This window comes from Arachis duranensis, chromosome 8 (genome assembly GCF_000817695.3).
Source record: "Arachis duranensis cultivar V14167 chromosome 8, aradu.V14167.gnm2.J7QH, whole genome shotgun sequence".
NCBI lineage: Eukaryota > Viridiplantae > Streptophyta > Magnoliopsida > Fabales > Fabaceae > Arachis > Arachis duranensis.
In genome coordinates, this window is record NC_029779.3 from 36,338,373 (window position 1) to 36,360,756 (window position 22,384).

Here is a 22,384-nt window from a genome sequence, read left to right on the forward strand (position 1 = left end):
AAAAAGGGAGCCAAGACCCTTAATTAGAGTTTTTTAATTTTAATATGGGAAAGGTGTTGGTGTTTCGCAGCATTATGGGGTTTTGGGGTGTTTGACGGAGATATGACGGCGTTGTTAAAGAAATCGGTGGCACTGATGGGGGGAAGAAAATTGGTGGGACCGATTTCAGGGAGGAGTAGGTGCGCAAATCGGTGGCACCGAATGGTGACCCCCTTGCCACGCGTCGCGCATGCAGCTGGCTCCTGAGTGGCCCGTGACTTCTTATATGTGTTTCACCCACTCAAAACCGGATACCCCTATCTCTTTCACCCTCCAACACTATCTCTTTCACTCTCACAATAACTTTCCCTTTCTGCTTACTCTCAACCCCACCATTTCACCATTGTTGGACCACCCTTATCTCAGTGAAAAAATTGAATAAAAATGCCAAAAAAAAAGGAAAACCAAGGAAGTAAATCAACCGGAGTTTCATATTGTTAATTATCTTGAAGATCCAAATTATGTAAGTTTTTATTTTTTAATAATTTTATTTAATGATAATAATAGTGATAATTTTAGATTTTATTAACAATATATATTATAATGGCACTAAGTAGAAATTAGAAATTAAACATGTATATATGTATAATTTTATTATTAGGTGGTTAGAAATAGAAATAAAAATAGGAATAAACCTTGTATGTATATATGTATGGAGATGAATGTTTGTACCGGTGAGGATGAACTGGATTTTTTTTTATGTATATTATTTAAAAAAAGAAAAAATAAATGTTTGTAAAAAATAATGAATGAAAGAGAAAAAAAAATAAGATCTGTACATATTAGATTGGAATAGGGAGATATTGATATATTGTTGTTGTTATTATCAGTATTAGTAATTGAATTTAATTAATTAATATGATTAATAATAAAAATTTTATTAATTATTTTATTTATGATCGTTAATTATTATGATTAATAATAAAATTAGTATGTATGCTGTTTGAATAATAAATAATAAAAAATTAGTATGTTGTTTGGTTTATATAAATAATAATAATAATAATAATAATAATAATAATAATAATAGTAATAATAAATAATAATAATAGTAAAATAATAATAAAAGATTAGTATGCTGTTTTTTTATATGAATAATAATAATAATAACAATAATAATAATAAAAATAATAATAGAGGCTGATTTACTGTGTAAGGTTAATTAATTTCTGTTATAAGGTAATGCATATGATTGAAGAATTTTTGTATAACAGATTTAATGTGTATGTTTGAATTGCAATTATGCTGGGAATTAGTTTTAATGGACATGTTAAGCATAATTGTGTTTTTGAATAATATAGTTATATTATACTTGTTCTTATACTGGAAAATGTGGTATTGTAGGCTTTAAGGATGTTGATGTGCGATCATTTACACCCGCCGGATCCATATAACCAAATTGTTGAGGCACAGTTACGCGAGACTGGATTTTATTATGTATCCCAAATTGGAGTTATTAAAGGCCAGTCAGCAATGATTAATGCTCTGATTGAGAGATGGCGGCCCGAGACTCATACTTTTCATTTTCCGGTTGGTGAATGTGTCGTGACCTTGGAGGATGTGGCGGTAATTCTCGGTTTGCCAACAAATGGTCTTCCGGTTACAGGTCCGACCATGAGTAGCTTTGAGGCATTGGAAGCCGAGTGCTTGCACCAATTTGGAATTGCACCCAGCAAAAATGACTGTAGAGGGAGCTTTATAAGATTAATGTGGTTTAGGGGTGTGAGAGATCGTATAGTGTTGAATGATGATGTGCACATGCAGATGTATGTAAAGTGTCACATAATGTTGTTATTTGGGAAAATTCTGTTTGCAGATAAGTCGGGTGCAGCGGTGCACTGAAAATTTTTACCTTTGCCCTGCAACTTCGGTGGGATCATACAGTTAAGTTGGGGTTCAGCATGCCTGGCACACTTGTATAGATCATTGTGTAGGGCAACTCGTGTCGACTGCAAGGAGATGGACGGTCCACTGACATTGTTGGTCAGTTGGGCTTGGATCCGGCTACCATTTCTAGCGCCGATTCCTGGCAATCCCCGAGTGTTTCCAATTGCAAACAGGTAATTTTGATTAAAGTATGCATTGAAAGAATTGATAGAAATTGTATTCTGTTTATGGTAAGATAAGTTAACAAATGGATTGTCCGTCTGCAGGTGGCATAACTGGGACCGTCAAAACTATGCCTACCGATATAAAACGCTTGCGCACTACAGGAGGTTGTTGGATGATCTACAAGAAGGACAGGTATTGTGTAAAATACAAGTACCTTATGTAACTTCTTAAGTGAAGTAATTGTTGTGTAATCATCTGACTGGTTCGATGTGTCCAGTTTGTTTGGCAGGCTTATGGCATTGGATACATCGACCCAGACGTAATTCCCTTAGCCATCCGGCATAATTCGGTGGTGTGGAGTATCGTAATTCGGTTATGTGGAGTGCCACAGTGCCACTTATATCTTTTGAATGCATCGAGTGGCATGCAACTGATAGAGTCAGGAGGCAATTTGGATTGACACAGGGTGTTCCTAGTGAAGAGCGGGATCTAGGTGCATCACACGGCGAAGTTCTAACTGGGCCTAAGAATCAAGATTGGGCCAATACCCACTCGCGTTGGGTGATGCAGTAGACCAATCGATATAGTCACACTCTATCTGAAGACTTGGAGCATTTACATTATCCGTTGGAAATTTACATGCATTGGTACCGAGAAGCATATGGTGACCACTTGCAATTGTCGAACCTTGTTTTTGAAGAGAATCCAGAAGGTCCTCCACCACCACCACCACCGGCACCAGAACCGGAACCGGAACCGGTGGCCGTACCTCCACCACCACCGCCACCGGAACCGCCACATCAGGGGGTTGAGTATTTTGCACCATATGTTTCTGACACGCATCCGTCTGATTATTACTCAGCGTCAGTCCCGTCACACCAACAGTTTTGGGGTGGTCCACATTTTGAGTATGGAGAGCAACCTTCGTTCAGTCAGCTGCTTGGTTTCATGGCATCGGGGTCGCACCAGTCACATTTAGGTAATTATATTGACATTCCCACCGACCATCAAGCACATTTGGGTGGTATTACTCCAGCTAGGAGGTCATTGGATTTGAGATCTCGGGTTCGCACTTCATCTGATAATTCTGGTGCCAGAATATCTGTTGACTCGAGCAGAAGTATTGAAGCGGCAGGAGGGATCATACAAAGTGGAAACCCTAGATGTATTCCGATGACTTTGATTCATGAGAGTAATAGAGCAGTTCATGATGAGACTGATAACTACCTAGTAGACCATCCAGAGGATGAGGATGAGGATGAGGATGAGGATGAGGATGATGATGAGGATGATGATGAGGATGACGATCCTGCTGACGAGGATACATCGCCTAGTGCAGGTAAAACATAATTTTAGTAATGATTTAGGGCTTGAATTTCTATTAATAGCTTTATGGCGAACTTGTATTTATATTTGTATTTGTATTCCACAATGAACTTGTATTTGTATTTGTTGTGTTTTTATAGGTACGGCCACAAGTGAAAAAGGTAAAGGTTACAACCTTAGAGCTGATCCTCCACGTCGGAGTGCAAATCGGTATACACCATCCGCCTTTAACAGGATTGTAAAGAAGTGCAGAAAGTTATACAAAGATATGAAGTGGGCACCGAGGAAGTGAAGTTGTAACTAGTTAATTATTGAGAATGTTAATTAGGTTCTTACTACTATTTAAGAAATAATGTGTACTATTTACTTATTGAGTATGTTAACTAGGTTGTTATTGTTGACTACGTTAATTTGGTTATTAGTATTTACTTATTGAGTATGTTAACTAGGTTGTTATTGTTGACTACGTTAATTTGGTTATTAGTATTTACTTATTGAGTATGTTAACTAGGTTGTTATTGTTGACTATGTTAATTTGGTTATTAGTATTTACTTATTGAGTATGTTACGTAGGTTGTTATTACTTTTTGCCTAGCGAATATGTTACTTACGTTGTTATGCCCACTCTCTATCGTGTATGTTAATCAGGTTTGAAATGAATATAAGCACTAGTTGGTCAATTCAAATGTCAATGTCGTACATAAATGTAAATCCAAACGAAATGTAAAAAAAGGTAACTACTACTCTTTGGCTGGACCTGCACTCGGTCCACCACTTTGACGACATCTACTGCGACTATGGCCCTCGGCACCGCATTGCTTGAATCGCCTCGGGCGACGCAACATACGAGTGTCCATCTCATTCAAGAAGCGGGTCATCTTCGGCCGGCCCTTGGCTACCCGTCTGAGGAACGGGTTTCCAACGAATCTAGGTCCATGATAAGCAGGCCACGTTGCCAGATTTCTCAGTGGTCGAAACCTAGTCCTGTATACTCTTCGAATTTGGTCCATCTTGTAAACGTCATTAATGTACACTTTCCAATCCAACCTCTGATTTGCACAACACGCAAACACGTGCCGACACGGAATTCGGTCAACCTGGAATTCACCACAGTCACACCAATGTTGGCGTAGGTCAACTGCATACTCAACCCCACTAGGCATCTCGCATACTTCGAAGACTTCATTTTCTCTATCAAAACAGTTAACCTGTATGTTACCTGATGCTCATTGATTTGCATGCAGCTTGGTTGTCACCATCTCAGAGAATACAAGTCCAGCACTGATTCGGGCTTCAGTCTCAGCTCTTTTCCTAGTGAACAACTCATTCAGTTTGTAAAATGTAGCCTTAACAAGTGCAGTGACTGGGAGATTGCATGCACCCTTTAAGACGGAGTTGATACATTCCACAAGATTGGTGGTCATATGACCCCATCGGTAACCACCATCAAATGCCAAAGCATACTACTCACGAGGGATCCGATCAAGCCAGTTGGTGTAAGCCTCACCCCGTTCCTTTAATCGTTCATAGCGCATCTGGTACTCCCTGGTCGTCCTCGAGTATCCTATGAAAAACATTCAGTTAACTATGAACACCATTCTATTTGATCGTACTTACAATAAATTCAAAGTTCATTCTATACAAACTTACCAATGTTGACGATAAGCTTCTGCAGGTAAGGTGCTTTGAACTTCCTCAAGAAGTTGGACTCAATATGCCGGATACAAAACATATGGAAAGATCTTGGAGGAGACCACGCCCCATTACTTCGTTCAATAGCTGACCTAATCGAATCGTGTCGATCAGAGATTAGTCCGACACCATCACGGGTCACCACATGTTGATGCAGGTTGCTCAGAAAAAAGTGCCATGCATCAGAAGTCTCTCCCTCTACTATGGCAAATGCAATAGGCACGATTTTGTTATTACCATCTTGTGAGACTGCAACCAATAAACAACCCTTGTATTTTCCATACAAATGAGTCCCGTCCACCTGCACCACTGGCTTGCAGTGTCTGAAGGCCCTTATACAGGGGTAATAACTCCAGAAGACTCTATGTAGAACACGTATATCAGGAACCAAATCATCCCCCTGGTAAGCTGGCATTATTTCAAAGTGAACCACTGCTGATGGCTCTTTGTGGCACATGGCCTCAAACCATATCGGCAAAGCTTCATACGATGCTTCCCAACTTCCAAAAATTGATTCGACCGCCTGCTGCTTTGCTAACCAAGCCTTGCGATAACTGATGGTGTAGTTAAACTTTGACTGGATATCAGCAATTACTGATTTCACCTTTATAGACGGGTCAACCTCTACCAACGGCTTTATTGCTTCTGCAACTGTCTTGGAATCCAGCTTCGAATGGTCTTGAGAAATAGTAGACCTGGTACAAGTATGACTTCCATTGTACCTCCTTATCTCCCAACAGTACTTCTTCTGCATTTTGGTTACCCTGATCAACCAGTCACAACCATTCCCATATTCTGTACATTTGGCATAGAATGTCGTCGGTTCCGACTCATATACCCGATAGTCCACACCTCTCCGGATGGAATAATCTTTCATTGCCTTGATTACTGCCTCCCTTGAACTGAATTCTATCCCCACTGTGAACTCACCATCCGCCACAACAGGAGGGGCTGCATACATCAAAAGTAATAAATGCTTTATTATGTACTCAGTAAGAAGTCTTTCATTACAACTCAATTAATAAACACACTTTACTATGTAAGATCGTTATAGTCTTATTTTTCGCTATTCCATCTACGTAAACAACAACTAAATATCATTCACAACAAAGAACTATTAATTAATAAAAAAATCAAACGCTATGCTCACAAATGCCTGGTCACATATCACATACATTACTCATCTGACTTATCGATCTGCTACTTCAGAGATTCACGTAGCTACCTAGGTTTACGCACCTGGATTCATATATTGCAGAAACTCCGGTGCTTGCATAGCCTCCAAATCCAATGACCGCATGAAAGAAGGCTCCTGAAACAGATGCGGGTTTGCTAGTGCATTTGCAACTTCCACCATATCTGCGTTCATGGCGCCGCCAGCTGCTTCTTCGTCCTCACCTGGACCGACGATCTCATAGTTACTTTCAAATTCATCTTCGCTTTCACTATTATAATCTTCCAATTCAATGTTACGGTCCGCTTTAGATTGCTCAAACTCAATATATAACTCGATGCACGACATTCGGTGGCAATTTTCCATGTACATTGAAAACATTTCCTGCATACTCGCTTCGTCCATCACATACTTGGTCTGAAATTGAACAAACCCACCAAACACAGGTAAAAGATACCTGTACAAAATACACGATATCCTCCTACATCTTTGAGAATCTATCTTCTCACAAATCACACCTTTCAACTCCTCAAATGACAATGTGAACGGAATAACAACATCTAATGGATTTTCACACACAAATTGAACTCCCTCATATGTTTGTAATAAGATCTGTCCGTAATAACAAATCTTCAATAAACTCTATCATCCACAACACTAACTATTCTCAACCTCACAGGAATTTCTTTTACAAAAATGAAGGAGAAGAATCAGAGAAGAGAAGAGAGGAGAAGAGGATGAACATTAGCTGACGAGGAAGAAATGGGGCTTCTGTGATACCACCATCCGCTTTTTGTGTTGACTAAGGGCAAATCGGAAGGACCGACCGCTGATAAACCCCATTTTGAGGGTTTATCTTGTGTTGATTTCAGGGGTTTTAGTTTTATCAATGATTCCACACACTTACTATATGAAAATACAAGATTTTGTGTTCCTTTCCTAGTTTTACCCCATGGATAAAAATATGCTTATTTTGCACTAAAATAGATACATTTCTAATATTCTCTTGATGCCATTCGATGCCGTGACTTGTGTGTTAAGTGGTTTCAGAATATAGGGCAGGAATGGACCGGAAGAGAGAAGGAGGACGGGTGCAAAGGAAGGGAGCATGAGAATTAAGCCTTGGAAACCTCAGCATGGGCGCGTGCACGCGCTTGACGCGTCCGCGTGGATAGAGCAACTAGAGGTCGAAGCCACGAGCCGGCTTGCGTAGCGGCTAAGCCATGATTTTCATCGGCGCGCACGCGTACATCACGCCTCCGCGCACATTACAAGATGTCCCGTGGGCGCGCACACGTACCTTGCGCGTGCGCGCCGCTGTTCGAATATGATTTTTTAGAAGCACGTGACTTGGGCGTGGAGGCAGTTAAGAATCCCATTTTGGGAAAGTGTCCTGGCGGGAAAAGCATAAAAAGACCAAAGGAGCAAGGGTTAAACACACTTAGTTCATTTTTCTAGATTTTAGATATTTTGAGGGATAGTTAGTTACACTCTTGGAGGAGGAGAGAGAGATCTCAATCTCTCACTAGGGTTCTTCTTCATCCAATTTTCTGAATTTTCAATCACTCTTTGGTGAGATCCATTGCAATTCTCACTTTACTTTGTTCATGTCATAGATTTTCTTCTCCAATTTCAAGTAGTGGTTGTAATTGCTAAATTCTCTTAGATCTAGAATTTAACTTTGTGGTTTTGGATTTCATCAATACTTTGAGAATTTGATCCTCATTGTTGCTCTTTGATACTTGTTGTTAGTTCCTTGTGTTGCAATACTTTTAATTATACTTTTCTTCTCATTTTACTATGGCTTTCTTTCTTGCTCATCAAATGTTTGATAAAATGTCAACACTAGTTATGGAGTAGAAATTTCTCACTTGGCATAGGGTTGGGCCATTAGAAGAAGTTGAATAGTTGTGTCAATTGTTGATTTGGAATTAGGGATTGCTAATTGACTTGGAGTGCACTAAAGCTAGATTCCCATGAGGTGAAGTTAGAACTTGTGACTCAAGTTGATTATTTTTATTTGACTTTCCTCTATACCTAGAGGATAACTAAATGAGGCAAGGCCTAGTTGTTATCATCATTGAAAGAACTATAAGGATATAAATTCTAATGTCAACCCTAAGCCAAGTCTTTTAATGATTGATTGTTTGTTTCCTACTACTTTGCTAAAACTTTCAAAGAATCCTAACAAGGCTTTCTAATCAATAAGATGCACACTTTGGCAATTCCAAGAGAGGACGACTTGGGAGACTAGTACTCTCGGATATAGATTGTAGGATTGTTTAGTACGAAATTTAAGTGTCGATTAGACTATACTCACGATCATATTCATCTTTGAATTCTAATTTTAAATCGGCATGCTAAATTTCGTTTATCAACCGCTGCACACCCAAATCGGTGGGTCTGATTGGTGCACCCCGGATTAAAATAAAATTCTCTGCCTCTAGTAATCGGTGGGACCGATTACTGCACTCTTAGCAAACGTCTTCCAGCACCCACAAATCGATGGCACCGATTTAATACTCATTAGCCTCTCCCTAGCTCAAATCGGTGGCACCGATTTCATACCCATCAACCTCTCACTCACACAAATCGGTGGGACCGATTCCTCCCTGCTTCAAATCGATGCCTCCGATTTCTTCCCCCAAAATTCCAAAAAAGCAACGCTGTCATAACAATATAAATCACCCGTAATCATCATATCCCAGTATAACTCACACCCCCAAATCATATCTAAAAAAATCAACCCCTTAATTACAGGCCTTCTGATTTATTCAAGGTTAACATCAAATATATCAAGGATTGATGATGCCATTGAATTTTCAGTTTGCAGCCGCAGAAAATAAAAATCCAAGCAGCTATCTTGGATACAAAAGGAATGTAAGGACAAATTATATGCACATCCAATCTTTTTTCTTTTTATATTATATAAAAGTTAAGACTAATTTTTTTTATAAAAAAAAGTTAATACCAATATTATCATACAATGAAAAGTTCATATTCTACTATTTTATAATTGGTAACTTTTATGTTGTCTATAATTTGATATTTAATTTTTATTTAATTTATCTTTTATAAAAAAATTTGAATATTTAATAATTATTTGTTTTTATATTTTTTAAATTAAATATTAATTTTTACTTTTTTTTTTGTAAGCTAGACAAACATTTTTAGATATTATAACAATCACTTTTATAATTTTGTCATATAAGCATTATTATAAAAATGTCTATCTTTTTCAGTTTTTCTATCTATAATGTTTCTAAAAACCGTTATAATATCAACGAAAAAAGTTATAATTACATTCATTTTAGTTTTACTCACTAATTACAATCATTAACTCTCACTCAATATCATCATTAACTACATACAATATATTCTCTCTCATTCACTCTTTTTACAACATGGTCACAGGACTCATTCTCTCATACTCACTTCTACTCATATTTATTATTATATAAATCAGTATCTAATCCACTTCACACTTTTTTTTTCACATAATTTTATATCTCTTATTCTATCTTTCCTTCATTCTTGCCAATATTTTGCACAATTATTTTTATAATTAAAGTTTTTTTTAGTTTACTAAATAATTGATTCATCATATATTAGAAGATGAATTTTCTAAAATACTAAAATGTATATTTTTACGATTTTTTTATATTTTTAAATATTATTTAATTATAATGATAATGTTAAAAATATATGGTGTCATAATTCATGAAAAATAAAATTAAAAAGTTGAATGTTATGTTCAGTTATTAAAACATTATACACTCATTTGCATTGTATCTAAAAGTATTATTCTGCAAATTCATGTAAAATACAATGCAAAAAAAAAAAAACTATGTAACGGATAACATTATCAAAAATAGGTTTGATATTATTTTTTTCTAATTTATATATCCATCCATCTAAATTCTGTGCAACGGTCTAAATCTAGTTGAACATAACAGAACAAAGAAATAAGGTGAATAAATCATCAAGAATAAGATCCAAATTCTTTTACTCAGCACCATTTTTCAATTATTCTATCATATTTTACCTTCCTTTTTTTTTTGTTATTTTGGACTATTCAAAGTTCTCCAACAACTCTATTCAGAACAATCAAAGTGTGACTTTCACACATTCTCTTTCACATTTTAACTTTTGTTGTACTTCTGCTTGAATTTGGATCTTCTAAATTTTGAATTTTCACTTAAGAAGGTAAAGTGTAATCTCTCACTCTTGAATGGTTTCTTTCTCATATTTTCTCTTAGTTCTATCTATGAAATAAATAGTGAGCGATCACATTTTACTCTCTAAAATGAAATTCAAAATTTAGAGGATCCAAATCCCTTCTGCTTTATAAAAGTTGCAAACATCTTCATGTGTTACAAACTACTTTTACAAGTTACTAACTAAAACTTAGTTCGGTATATAGACAACTTTTAGTTGTTGTTGATAGAGATTTTCATTTTGATCTGATACCTATCTAATCAAACAGCTACCTCCAATTTTCAACATGCTACCTTGCCTCTACCACTGAGATTGTAACTTCATTTTCAGAACATGTGTTCTGATTACTTGCTAGAAAGCCTTTATTGTAACAATTCCTTTCCACATAAAATGCAGGCTGTTTTGGCTTAGGGAGATTGCTATCACTAGTTAACATTACAACCACAGAAAGCATGTCTGGCCTGTCTTCCGGACTTTGTTGCACACATAATAGAGCAATATGTATGCATCTAAGTATTTCAGTTTCATCAGAAGCGTTGCTTAATGAATCATCAATCAGTTCTAAGTGTCTCTGCTCAACCCACAATCTCCAGCTCTGAAGAAATACAAAAATCAGAACGAATATCTAAGTACATGTTCATTAGTGTGTCATGGACCTCATGTTGAAGAAACTTTGTTGTAATAAAAACATGTCAATCCATATGGTATCACAGTATCATTACTTACATGTCCAAGAAGATTAAGGCTATGATTCGGGTCGCTGAAATCTCTATTCTTCTTGCCGCTTAGTATCTCCAGTGCCAAAACTCCAAAGCTAAAGACATCTGACTTCACAGAAAATTTCCCATGAACTGCATACTCAGGAGGCATATAACCACTGCAAAACATTATTTTAATATAGAAAATCAATAACCTCTCAAACATCAGAAAGCACCAACAAGGATGTAAGATATCTGCAAACAGCACTCTTACTATGTCCCAACTATCCGATTAGTTTTCGCCTCAGTTTGATCTCCCCCAAAGGCCTTCGCAAGCCCAAAGTCAGAGATTTTTGGATTCATATTGGCATCTAGAAGAATATTGCTAGCTTTGAGGTCCCTGTGAATAATCCTCATTCTAGAGTCTTGATGAAGATAAAGAAGCCCACGAGCAATGCCAACAATAATATGCATGCGTGTTGGCCAATCTAGTAATTTTCTCCTTGTTTGGTCTAAATGGTTCAATTCACTTTCAAAGTCAGTGCACACCATAACAGGCTATAAACTCAAATGGAAACTATAAATAAAAGATGGCTCATACCAAATATAAAGGAGTCCAAGCTTTTGTTAGGCACATATTCATATACTAACATTTTCTCTTCCTCCTCAAGACAACAACCAAAAAGCTTAACAAGATTACGGTGCTGAAGCTTAGCAATTGTATTGACTTCATTTCTCAATTCATTTAGTCCTTGGCCAGAATTTATGGAGAGCCTCTTCACAGCTATTTCTTGTCCATCAATTAATGTGCCCTGAAAAGTGAAAACAATAACATCCATATTGAATTTGTACTTTGTGAAATGGGATAGTTGATCATCTTAACATTATTATATTACCTTGTAAACAGGGCCAAATCCACCTTCTCCCACCTTGTTATCACTAGAAAAGTTGGCTGTTGCATTAACTATAGTTTGAAAATCAAATGTTGGCCAGTCCACCTCTTCCTTTCTTTGTCCACATCTGTAATCCTGGTTGTGAACTTTCTCTGCCACTCCAAATTCAGAGGACAGAAGTAAAGAAAGGAACAAAATGGCCTCAGACTGATACTATAAACGTAATCAGTTATCAACTTATTCTAATTTACCTCTCTTTCTTCTGCTGTCACTTTGTTTATAGGTTAAGTGTCCCAGAAAGAGGAAGATAATCATGACCAAAACACCACATATAATTATGATACCCACTAGTCTTTTGTCTTTGTTGGATCGCTCCATTTTCTTTACACTATCTGTGAAATTTAGAACATAATCAGAAGGGATTTTAAAGAACTTTGATGACATTATAATTATCTATACATTTCAATATTACTTCAATACAAATAAAAACTCTAAGATAACTTTATGACCAGATAATTGATTTTTTTATTTGTTGGAATCTTGGATGCATATGCCGATAAACATAGAATTTCTTTTTCATCATTCCTTCAACACATAATACATAAGGCAGAAAATGAAGCTGGGTAATGTTTGAATTGTTTTGAACTTTAGAACTACCAAAGATATCTAATTAAATGACAACCAACAGAAACTAAATAAACAGTAAAATAAAAATTACCAATGTCTGAAGCAGCTAGCCTTACATAAAGGTCTTGACCACGCTCGCTATATTGGATTATATCCACCAGTTCGACAAACCAAAGCAAGCAACCACTTCCATCAACATATAAGTTTGCATATGCAGTACACGAACATTTACTTAAGCACAATTGACCACATTCTTTAAGATTCAAGGTTTCACTGAAAAATGATGAGGAGGTATTAGGCAATTTAACTCCTGTGTACCTCAAGAAGCCATCATCATGGCAATTCAAGTTCGTCCTGCGTTCACATCCAGTAAACCAGTTCCCATTATTCCAATCTTTTGGAGACTTAGGACTGAACCCGGTCAAGCATCCACAAATAGGGAAGTTATTGTTATTGCAGACGGCATTAGCACCACACCATGCATAATGTTGGCACTGATTTGACAGAGATGTTGAGGAGAGTGCCCAATTCTGGATCCGATTGATCCATACGAATCGCTGCATGTTGCCTGATGGATGCAGTACATCTCTTGACAACATAGACAACCCAGAACTCTTCCTGAGTTGGTAACCCACATAAACTTCACTTTCACTATATGTGAATTGAAAGACCAGTGATGCTTCTGACCTTGCTGGATTTCCTGTCAACTCAAGACCATTCCACGATCCAAATCGTGACACTATAGTGGTTCCTTTTCTTATAACCACCTGTGGCCAACCATGAGTATCAAGATGAATTGAGTACTTACCAGGGGCAGGGTCATCTTTACTCTTCCAAGATGTTAAGAATGTCTCCAAACCAGTAACTAGGTTCTTCCCAATCTTCATTCCAGGCATATATGTGTCACAAGGATAATCAAAACTCTGCCACAAATAGGATTCTGTGGTTCTACCATTAGAGGCTCTCACCACAAGATTCCCTGATTCCAGAAGCTGTGCAAATGCATCTTCTGCAGTTGCATATGCATTTGATGACCAAACAATATTACCTGTGATATTAATAAGGTTAAGGATACCCCCCTTAGTGATCCTGAGAATTCCTGAACCATCTCTAATAGGAGCTTCTCTATTTGCAACCCATATAGGAGTTCTAGGTGAAGCCACGTACCATATTCCCAAATACCGGTTTCTGGAGTTACCAGGGCTGAAGAATCCCAGTTCAAAGGTCCCTCTTGCGGAAACTAACTTGTCACCATCTTTGATGAGTTTATGTGTAGTAAGAATGTCTAGAGCTGAGAAGCTTGATAAGAATGAAGCGAAAAGAGAAGTCACAAAAAGTGACACAAGGCTTCTCATGGTTTTGCTTAAAGGGCAGGTACTGGGTAGTCTAAATTTGATTGAAAAATCATAGTTAATTATATAAACGGTGATACCATAAAACGATTGCTCCAAGCTGCAAGGTCCATTAAATCTGGAAGCGCTATTGAGGAATTTGTCTCTTTCTCGGGACATCATTTGCTTGGTCACAGATGCAATCGCAATCAAACCAACTGACTCTAACTTTGAACTTTCATATTTGGCTCTGACACGTGACATCCCAAAGCCGAAAAGTAAAACACATGCTTGTGGCAAATTCAATGTTGTTATGACTCATGAAAGTAACAATTTAACATAACATTATCCACTGGTGTCTTGTTCTGAATTAAAAAGGTTGATAAGCTCATTTTAATATTTTATAATGAAAATAAATTGCTAAAAAAAACATAATCAATCAAGCATACACGTAACGTTAAAGTTTTCCAACCAGTGATTTGAATAAACCAAAACCAAAAGAAAAGGGAAAGAAGGACACGGTATTTAATATTTACTATTTAGTGTTGAATTCAAATGCACACTTTCTTTTCCAAAGGCTCAGTATTAATAAAAGAATGTAAGCTATAGTTTATTAGTTTTACTCTGAAAAGTCACCATGCTTTGTTAGTAGGAGAGCATGACCGCCGCCGAAGGATCATGTTCCAATCGCTAATGATTCCGTCAACAAGAAATTTCAAAGGCTATCAACTATCAAGCATAGTGCTTTGATACCGTAGAATGCAAACCAAGTAACGATGATAAATAAAAAATAAAAACTGTGGAAACTTCTATTTGTAAACTCGTATGTGCAGTTAGAGTTAACTTGGTTGTGCAGATAACTCTCTTATACATAAGAGGAATTACAGCGTGTAGTTATTTCAACAAGGAATATATTTTCGAGTTGAAATTCGCAATTTACCTATCAGATGCTGATAAAACATATAAGACATTGCTGTGTCATTTCTATCATAGTTGCAAACTGTAGTAAAAATGGCATCCTATTTTTACTGATTCAATACAGCAAGGGTAAAGATCAAACATGCCCTTGAGAAAATTTAAATATAAAAGCATCTTATTACAATTTCCTAAATATTGCCTTTTCAAAACATCGCATCCCCTGCAGACTGAAATCACAACTACATAAAGTTGGGTGGAACAAAGCTACATTAAAACAAACATCTAATTCATGAGAAAACAGCCGCAAGCATATTAATGCACATGGTAAGTATAACAAAATTATGAATTGTAAAGAATTTCAATCAGAATGAAGATTGCTATTGGTTTTTAAGTGCATTCATTTTCTCCCTCAGGTAGTAGAGTTTGGCCCTCCTGACTCTCTTCTTGTCTAGCACTTTTATCTCCTTTATATTTGGTGAATACCTACACATATTGGATATGTATTAGGCACTGACTATTAATATGACTATTTGCCATTAAAACAAGCACAACCAATAAAGAAGTAGAAGATAGCAAACAACAGTCCTCCTCCACCTATGGCCTCCTCAAAACCCAAAATAAAAGTAATCCATATAGCATATGACACTATGACAGGCTGAAAAGGAGGATTACTAAATATCACTAACAGTAGAATACAATTTACATCATGCTCTGAACTGTCACTGTCCACTCAACACCATGGTTCTTTAGTGTTACTATAGCACTCTATAACTGCTTTGGTTACATGCAATTCCAGGATCTACGCAAGAGCACACAAGGAACAGCCAAAGTTTATATGACAATCACAAACCCTTTTCATAAAGTGATATAACTAGAATATCAAATAACACTGATGGTTCATCAACCTATGGTCAGTTCTTAGTGGAGCCATGTTTTTGTTATCTTTCATTTTTTATGACGAAGCACAAAGCAATTTACCAAGTCAAAAGAGCTTGTCTGCAATGAGATCAATTTATAAATTGGGAAATTCATACTTACAGCGGGAATAGAGATTCGATCCCAACACCAGCCACCAGCCTTCTAATTCTAAATGTAGTGTTAAGACCAGCATTACGCCTTGCAATAACAATGCCTTTAATGATAGAAACACGCCTCTTGTTCTCAGGTACTTCCTGTTATATCAAATGTAGAAGTGCATACAAATCATGTTAATACAATGAACAAAATACAAGCACTGCACAAATATAGATAATTCTTCAAACAAACCTATCATACCACTTTGAGCTCCACAATATAACCAGGCTTTATGTCAGGGATCTCTCTCTGCGCTCTCACCTCCTCTACTGCCTCCTTGTTTAAAATCTATGTAACATAAAACCAACAAATTTCACAATGAGAAAAATAGAAATTAAATTCTTCTTGCTTAAAATAATACAAAGTAGTCACATGCCTGCATAATGTGCCTGCCAGTTTTATCTAATCTCTTAAATTTGATGCGAGGAGGCACATCTGGCACAGGATTGGGAATATCTTCAGAAAAACCAATAGAATCTGTCGCTGTTGACATAAACCTGCTGGAAAAAGAAGGTCCAAACATAGCAGTCTGCTGAAACGAAGCCAGTCCAGAATTCCGGAGTTCAGACACAAAACCATTATTGGACTCGAAACTTGTTAATGCCTCAGACCGAGATAATCCCCTAATCTGCGCAGGAAAACACATGAGCATTCAGCCATATGAGCTCGTATCCCATAAGGACAACACCTAAAATCCAAGAACACACTTCCAATGCGAAAGACGGAATAACAGAAGCATGAAACATCATAACACTTCAGGTAGGGGGAACATTTAAAAAAAAAAAAGAGGAAACAAAACTCGCTCGTTAAGATTATAAGCTGACTAAAACACCAAAGAAGCTAATTCCAAGTTCAAAGAACTGTTTTGTTATTCAATCAGCCATGAGTAAAAAAAGCAGGATTTAACAGAGCATATTAGCATAACCGAGTTTAATCACATTTCAGGATTATAATAAATCGAATGGTATTTATAGTGTTAACTTTATGTTATATCATATAATTCTAAATCTATAACGATTCGAACATATAAAAGCTGAAATCACATTTCGAATCTTAGCTCAACCTACAAGTTCATCACCGAAACCATTATAAGTCTAATGTTACATACAAAAAGGTAAATTAAAAAGCATGATAATAAAATTCAAGCACGAAAAGCGAAAGGAAAATGAGTAAAATGAAGAGGTAGTTACAGCGATGGGAGAAAAAGGAGAAGAAGAGAATGGGCGAGAAGTGGTGGGAGGATGAAATTCCTGCGGAGAACGAAGGAGGGTTGATCGGAGCAGAGAGGAGAAGAGCCTGCGGGAAGCCATGTCGATGCAGAGTGATCGAAGGAGAAAGCCCACAAAGGATTAGGGTTTATGGCCTGCGCACGTGTGCCATTTTCGGGTTCACACGCTTAGCATTTGAACATCTGTGGTTAATGACCATTGTGTCCCTGAAATTAACTAATTAACTAACTATTATTTCAGATTATGAAATATTTGATAATTTGATTACTCACGATTTTAATTTGAAAGATATAAAAAAGCATAACTTTTAATTTGTTTCTTGTTAATTTATATATTTTAGAGTAAAGTATCGTTTTTGTCCCGACGTTTAAGGTAAGTCTCAAAATTGTTCCTAACATTTCAATCGTTCTATTTAAATTCCTAACGTTTCAAAATTTACTCAATGTTGTCTTGTCGTTAGATATCTGTTAACAGAATTGACGGCGGGACAAAATTGAGACGATTTTGAAACGTTATGGACAAAAACGATACATAAAAATAAATTTTAATTTAATTTTATCTTTCAATGATATTAATTTTTTACTATACATAGTATTCAATTATTTTTTAATTACATCTAAATAAATTACACTTAATCAGTTAATCACATTACTTTCATTTTAAATAAATTTATTTTTTTTATAATTTTAAAGAATTTTGATATATTAGAGACAAAAGGCATAATTTATATTTTATTGTATATATATTATTTTTTTCTTTTCTACAAGTTTATATACTAGTCATTCTACAAACATTTCATGATAACTAAAAATCTTTAAAAATAAAATTATAAAAAATTTAATTTATTTAAAATGAAAGTAATATGATTACGTCTAATTTACTTAGATGTGATTAAAAAATAATTGAATACTATGTATAGTAAAAAATTGATATTATTGAATGACAAAATTAAAATTTATTTCTATGTATCATTTTTGTCTCAACGTTTTCATCATATTTAAGTTCCTAACGTTTTAAAATCGTCTCAATTTTGTCCCGCCGTTAATTCTGTTAAGGATCCCTAACGACAAGACAACATTGAGTCAGTTTTGAAATGTTATGGACTTAAATAGAACGATTGAAACATTAGAGACAACTTTAGAACTTACCCCAAACGTTAGGGATAAAAACGATATTTTACTCTATATTTTATTACTATAGTTATCAGCATTTAAATATTTTATGATAAAAACTAATAGTTTACACAATTTTACTTCTATTGATATTGGTTAGGAAATTGATGAGAATAGAAACTAAAAATTTTGAAATATAAAATTGTAAAAAAATATATGCCTTATATTTAATACTTATACTTTTTTTTGGCAAAAATACTAAATATATATTGTGCATTATTTTGTAATAATATATTTTTTAAACAAATAATAAACATATATTATTGTAATCATATTTCCGACGGACATGAAAATATATATGATACGACCGTTATACATCGGTTACGAGTCATAGCTCGGCAAACATCTTGATAACCGACGTATTACTTGCGCTGAGTTTATGGCAATAAATGGCCTTATGATCGGTTACATCGGTTACATCTTAAACGGTAAGTTAAGGAATATGACTGTTACAGTATCTCGGTTATAAAAAGCAATCAAGAGGAATCGGTAAAGGTAGACCTTTCTTGACTAAGCAATTCCTAAAAATAATTCTTCTAAGCTGACTTGAGCGTCGGAGTACTTTTTGCAGGTACTTCCCCCTTTTTTCCTTTCGGCTCCGCTGGTTGGTGGTGGAACATTGCAACTCGAAGATAAGCTCGGCCTCCTACTACTCGGGAACAACTTATAGTTCGGCTATAATCAGGCAAGAACATTTGGCGCCCATCGTGGGGTCCGAGACTTGAAATCCCTCTTTCTCAGGTCCTAAACGCCCCGACGATTAGTAATGGCCGATGCACCTCCCCCCACGCCATCCGAGCTCCTCCGTATGGTAACCGAGCTTCAACAGGCAAACCAGCAAATGGCCGAAGCAAATGAGCGCATAAGAAACGAGAATCAACGCATGCAACAGCAAATGGAGCAACTAATCAATGCTCGCCTAGAACACGGCAACGATCATAATGAACGGAACAACGATGATGAACGCCGCACGCACGTCTCGGAAACGCCTCAGGACGGCGAAGGCGGAGGTCCTCGGGACAACGAAAAAAGAGCCGAGACCGAAGAAGACGAGCTTGATAATTCCACAGGACCGTTCACAGCAGATATCATGAATTTCCAACTACCTAGACAATTCACTTTACCAACAACACTAACCCCTTATGACGGATTGGGAGATCCAAAGCAACACATAAAGAAGTTCCGATCAATTATGATCGTCAACGGTGCATCTGACCCAATTTTATGTCGTTGTTTTCCTTCTTTTTTAGATGGTCCTGCACTTGACTGGTTTTGCTCTTTGCCTGCAGATTCTATTTCCCGATTTCAGGAGCTGGCAAAACAATTTGAGGATCACTTCGCAGCATCTGCGATATACCTACATGACTCCGACTACTTGACAACTGTCAAACAAGGCCCTCAAGAAAGCTTAAAGGACTATATCACCCGCTTTACAAAGATAGCAATGAGGATCCCTGATCTCCACCCTGAAGTCCATCTACATGCCATCAAAAGCGGCCTCCGTCCGGGAAAATTCCAGGAGGCCATCGCGGTGGCCAAACCAAAGACTCTGGCCGAATTTCGTGAGAAGGCCAAGGGTCAGATAGATATTGAGGAGCTTCGACAAGCTCGGAAGTCTGAAAGGTCGGCATCCACCAAGGAGGACGACAAACCTCGAGAAAATAGAAAGACCTTCAAACCGACACTACGCTATGAATCATACACCCAGTTCAATGCAAAGAGGGATGATATCATCAAGGAAATACTAAATTCCAAGTTGATAAAACCTCCTCGGAAAGCCGGGAGTTACCCAGAGCCAAAAAACGTTGACAAGTCCAAGTATTGCACATTTCACCAAAAGTTCGGTCACACAACCGATGAATGTGTGATCGCAAAAGATCTTCTCGAGCATTTGGCGCGACAGGGGCATCTTGATAAATTCATTGCAGGCCATATGCAGAATAGATCCACTTCTACAGCAGAGCCATCCTCCGCAGGAGCTTCATCAAAAGACAAGGGGAAGGTTCCCACCCAACCTAGAGGTGTAATTAACTGCATTTCAGGAGGCTACGCAGGAAGAGGGCATACAAGCTCCGCTAGAAAGCGCACATATAGAGCAATGCTCGCACTTGGCAATACAACCAACAATACTCAGCCGACGCAGAAGGTTCCCGAAATGACGTTCTACCCAACCGATTTTTGTGCTCGTGATGCAAACTTAGACGACCCTGTCGTCATCTCCATTCAGCTCGGCGATTTAATAGTTCGGAAAGTGCTGCTGGATCCAGGCAGCAGCGCCGACGTTTTATTCTTTACCACATTTGAAAAAATGAAATTAAGTACTAACATTTTGCAACCATATGTAGGCGACCTGATCGGCTTTTCAGGAGAGCGAGTCCCGGTGATGGGTTCAGTGTGGTTACAAACTACACTAGGCGAACAACCATTATGTAGAACACAGGATATTCAGTACCTTGTGGTGGACAGCTTCAGCCCTTACAATCTCATTTTAGGCCGACCTTTTTTAAACAGATTTGCTGCAATTGTATCTACTGTTCATCTTTGTGTCAAGTTTCCTACACAGGACGATACGGTGGCCACAGTTCATGGCGACTTGCAGGAAGCTCGGTACTGTTATAACACGAGCCTAAAGCCTATTAGGCAGAACAGCGACAAACGCATCAACTCTATTGGAGCTGAGCAGCCAATGCTAACCGAGTTGGATCTCCGAGCCGACCTTCAAGATCACCCTTTACCCAATGAAGAACTAACAAAGCTTACCTTGACCGATGATCCCACCAAATTCACTTTTATTGGCACATCTATGGAAGATGAAGAAAAAGACAAGCTCATTAATTTCTTGAGACAAAACGCCGACTTATTTGCCTGGACGTCAGGAGACATGCCAGGAATAGATCCGTCTATCATTACGCATAAGCTCGCCATTAATCCGGCAGCCCGGCCAATAGCTCAGAAGAAAAGAAACCTCGGCACAGAAAAGAGACTGGCATCCATGGCCGAGGCTAAAAAGCTCATCGATGCAAACTTCATACGAGAAATCAGGTTCACCACTTGGCTAGCCAACATCGTAATGGTAAAGAAGCATAACGGTAAATGGCGCATGTGCGTTGATTTCACTAATTTAAACAAAGCATGCCCAAAGGACGCATATCCTTTACCTTCAATTGATACTTTAGTAGATAATTCTTGTGGTTATGGTACATTAAGTTTCATGGATGCATATTCTGGTTATAACCAGATCCTTATGCATCCATCAGATCAAGAAAAAACAGCTTTCATCACTGAATATGGTAATTATTGCTATAACGTTATGCCTTTTGGCTTAAAGAATGCAGGGGCAACATACCAACGGCTAATGAATAAGGTCTTCGACCAACAGATAGGGAGAAACATCGAGGTATATGTTGATGACATGGTGGCAAAAACTAAGATCGGCGAATCCCATATAAAAGATCTCGCTGAGATATTCGGACAAATCCGAGCTTACAACATGAGGCTTAATCCAGAAAAGTGTGCCTTTGGCGTCCGGGGTGGAAAATTCCTCGGTTTTATTCTCACTAGTCGAGGAATTGAAGCAAATCCGGAAAAATGTCAGGCGATCCTCGACATGCACAGCCCCACTAATATCAAGGAGGTGCAGCGACTGACAGGGCGACTAGCAGCACTCTCCAGATTCCTGCCATGTCTGGCGGCTAAATCGGCAAGTTTTTTCCAATGTTTACGAAAAAACACTACCTTCCACTGGAACGAAGACTGCGAATTCGCATTTCAAGAACTAAAGCAATTCCTCTCTAAACCACCGGTCTTGCATAAACCTAAGGTTGGCGAGACACTATATTTATATTTATCTATCACTGACATAGCAGTTAGCGCTGTTCTTGTTGCAGAAAACGATAAAGTACAACAGCCAGTTTACTTTGTAAGCAAATCACTTCAGAATG

General features: G+C 37.4%; 3 protein-coding genes across 4 annotated transcripts; all 3 read right to left on the minus strand.

Moving 5' to 3' along the window:
* Window positions 1-4,643: 4,643 nt before the first annotated feature.
* On the minus strand, window positions 4,644-6,673 carry LOC107462485 (uncharacterized). Its single transcript, XM_052253378.1, has 4 exons — window positions 6,349-6,673; window positions 5,068-6,060; window positions 4,889-4,981; window positions 4,644-4,780 (listed from the first exon to the last, which is right to left on the minus strand). Exons 1-4 carry the CDS (start codon window positions 6,671-6,673, stop codon window positions 4,644-4,646), a joined length of 1,548 nt encoding a protein of 515 aa, XP_052109338.1.
* A 3,666-nt stretch (window positions 6,674-10,339) lies between these two features.
* On the minus strand, window positions 10,340-14,243 carry LOC107462504 (G-type lectin S-receptor-like serine/threonine-protein kinase At4g27290). 2 transcript variants are annotated; one of them, XM_021129482.2, is made up of 7 exons: window positions 12,811-14,243; window positions 12,344-12,484; window positions 12,096-12,250; window positions 11,801-12,011; window positions 11,474-11,711; window positions 11,228-11,378; window positions 10,340-11,096 (listed from the first exon to the last, which is right to left on the minus strand). In XM_021129482.2, exons 1-7 carry the CDS (start codon window positions 14,231-14,233, stop codon window positions 10,791-10,793), a joined length of 2,625 nt encoding a protein of 874 aa, XP_020985141.2. In that variant the 5' UTR covers window positions 14,234-14,243; the 3' UTR covers window positions 10,340-10,790. The 2 variants fall into 2 exon arrangements, with proteins under 2 accessions (XP_020985141.2, XP_015936588.3); XM_016081102.3 differs by having other exon boundaries at window positions 10,341-11,096; window positions 12,096-12,244; window positions 12,811-14,242.
* An 855-nt stretch (window positions 14,244-15,098) lies between these two features.
* LOC107462507 (50S ribosomal protein L19-1, chloroplastic) lies at window positions 15,099-17,419 on the minus strand. The gene is made up of 5 exons (XM_016081105.3): window positions 17,233-17,419; window positions 16,419-16,670; window positions 16,244-16,330; window positions 16,007-16,140; window positions 15,099-15,451 (listed from the first exon to the last, which is right to left on the minus strand). Exons 1-5 carry the CDS (start codon window positions 17,350-17,352, stop codon window positions 15,346-15,348), a joined length of 699 nt encoding a protein of 232 aa, XP_015936591.1. The 5' UTR covers window positions 17,353-17,419; the 3' UTR covers window positions 15,099-15,345.
* Window positions 17,420-22,384: the final 4,965 nt, after the last annotated feature.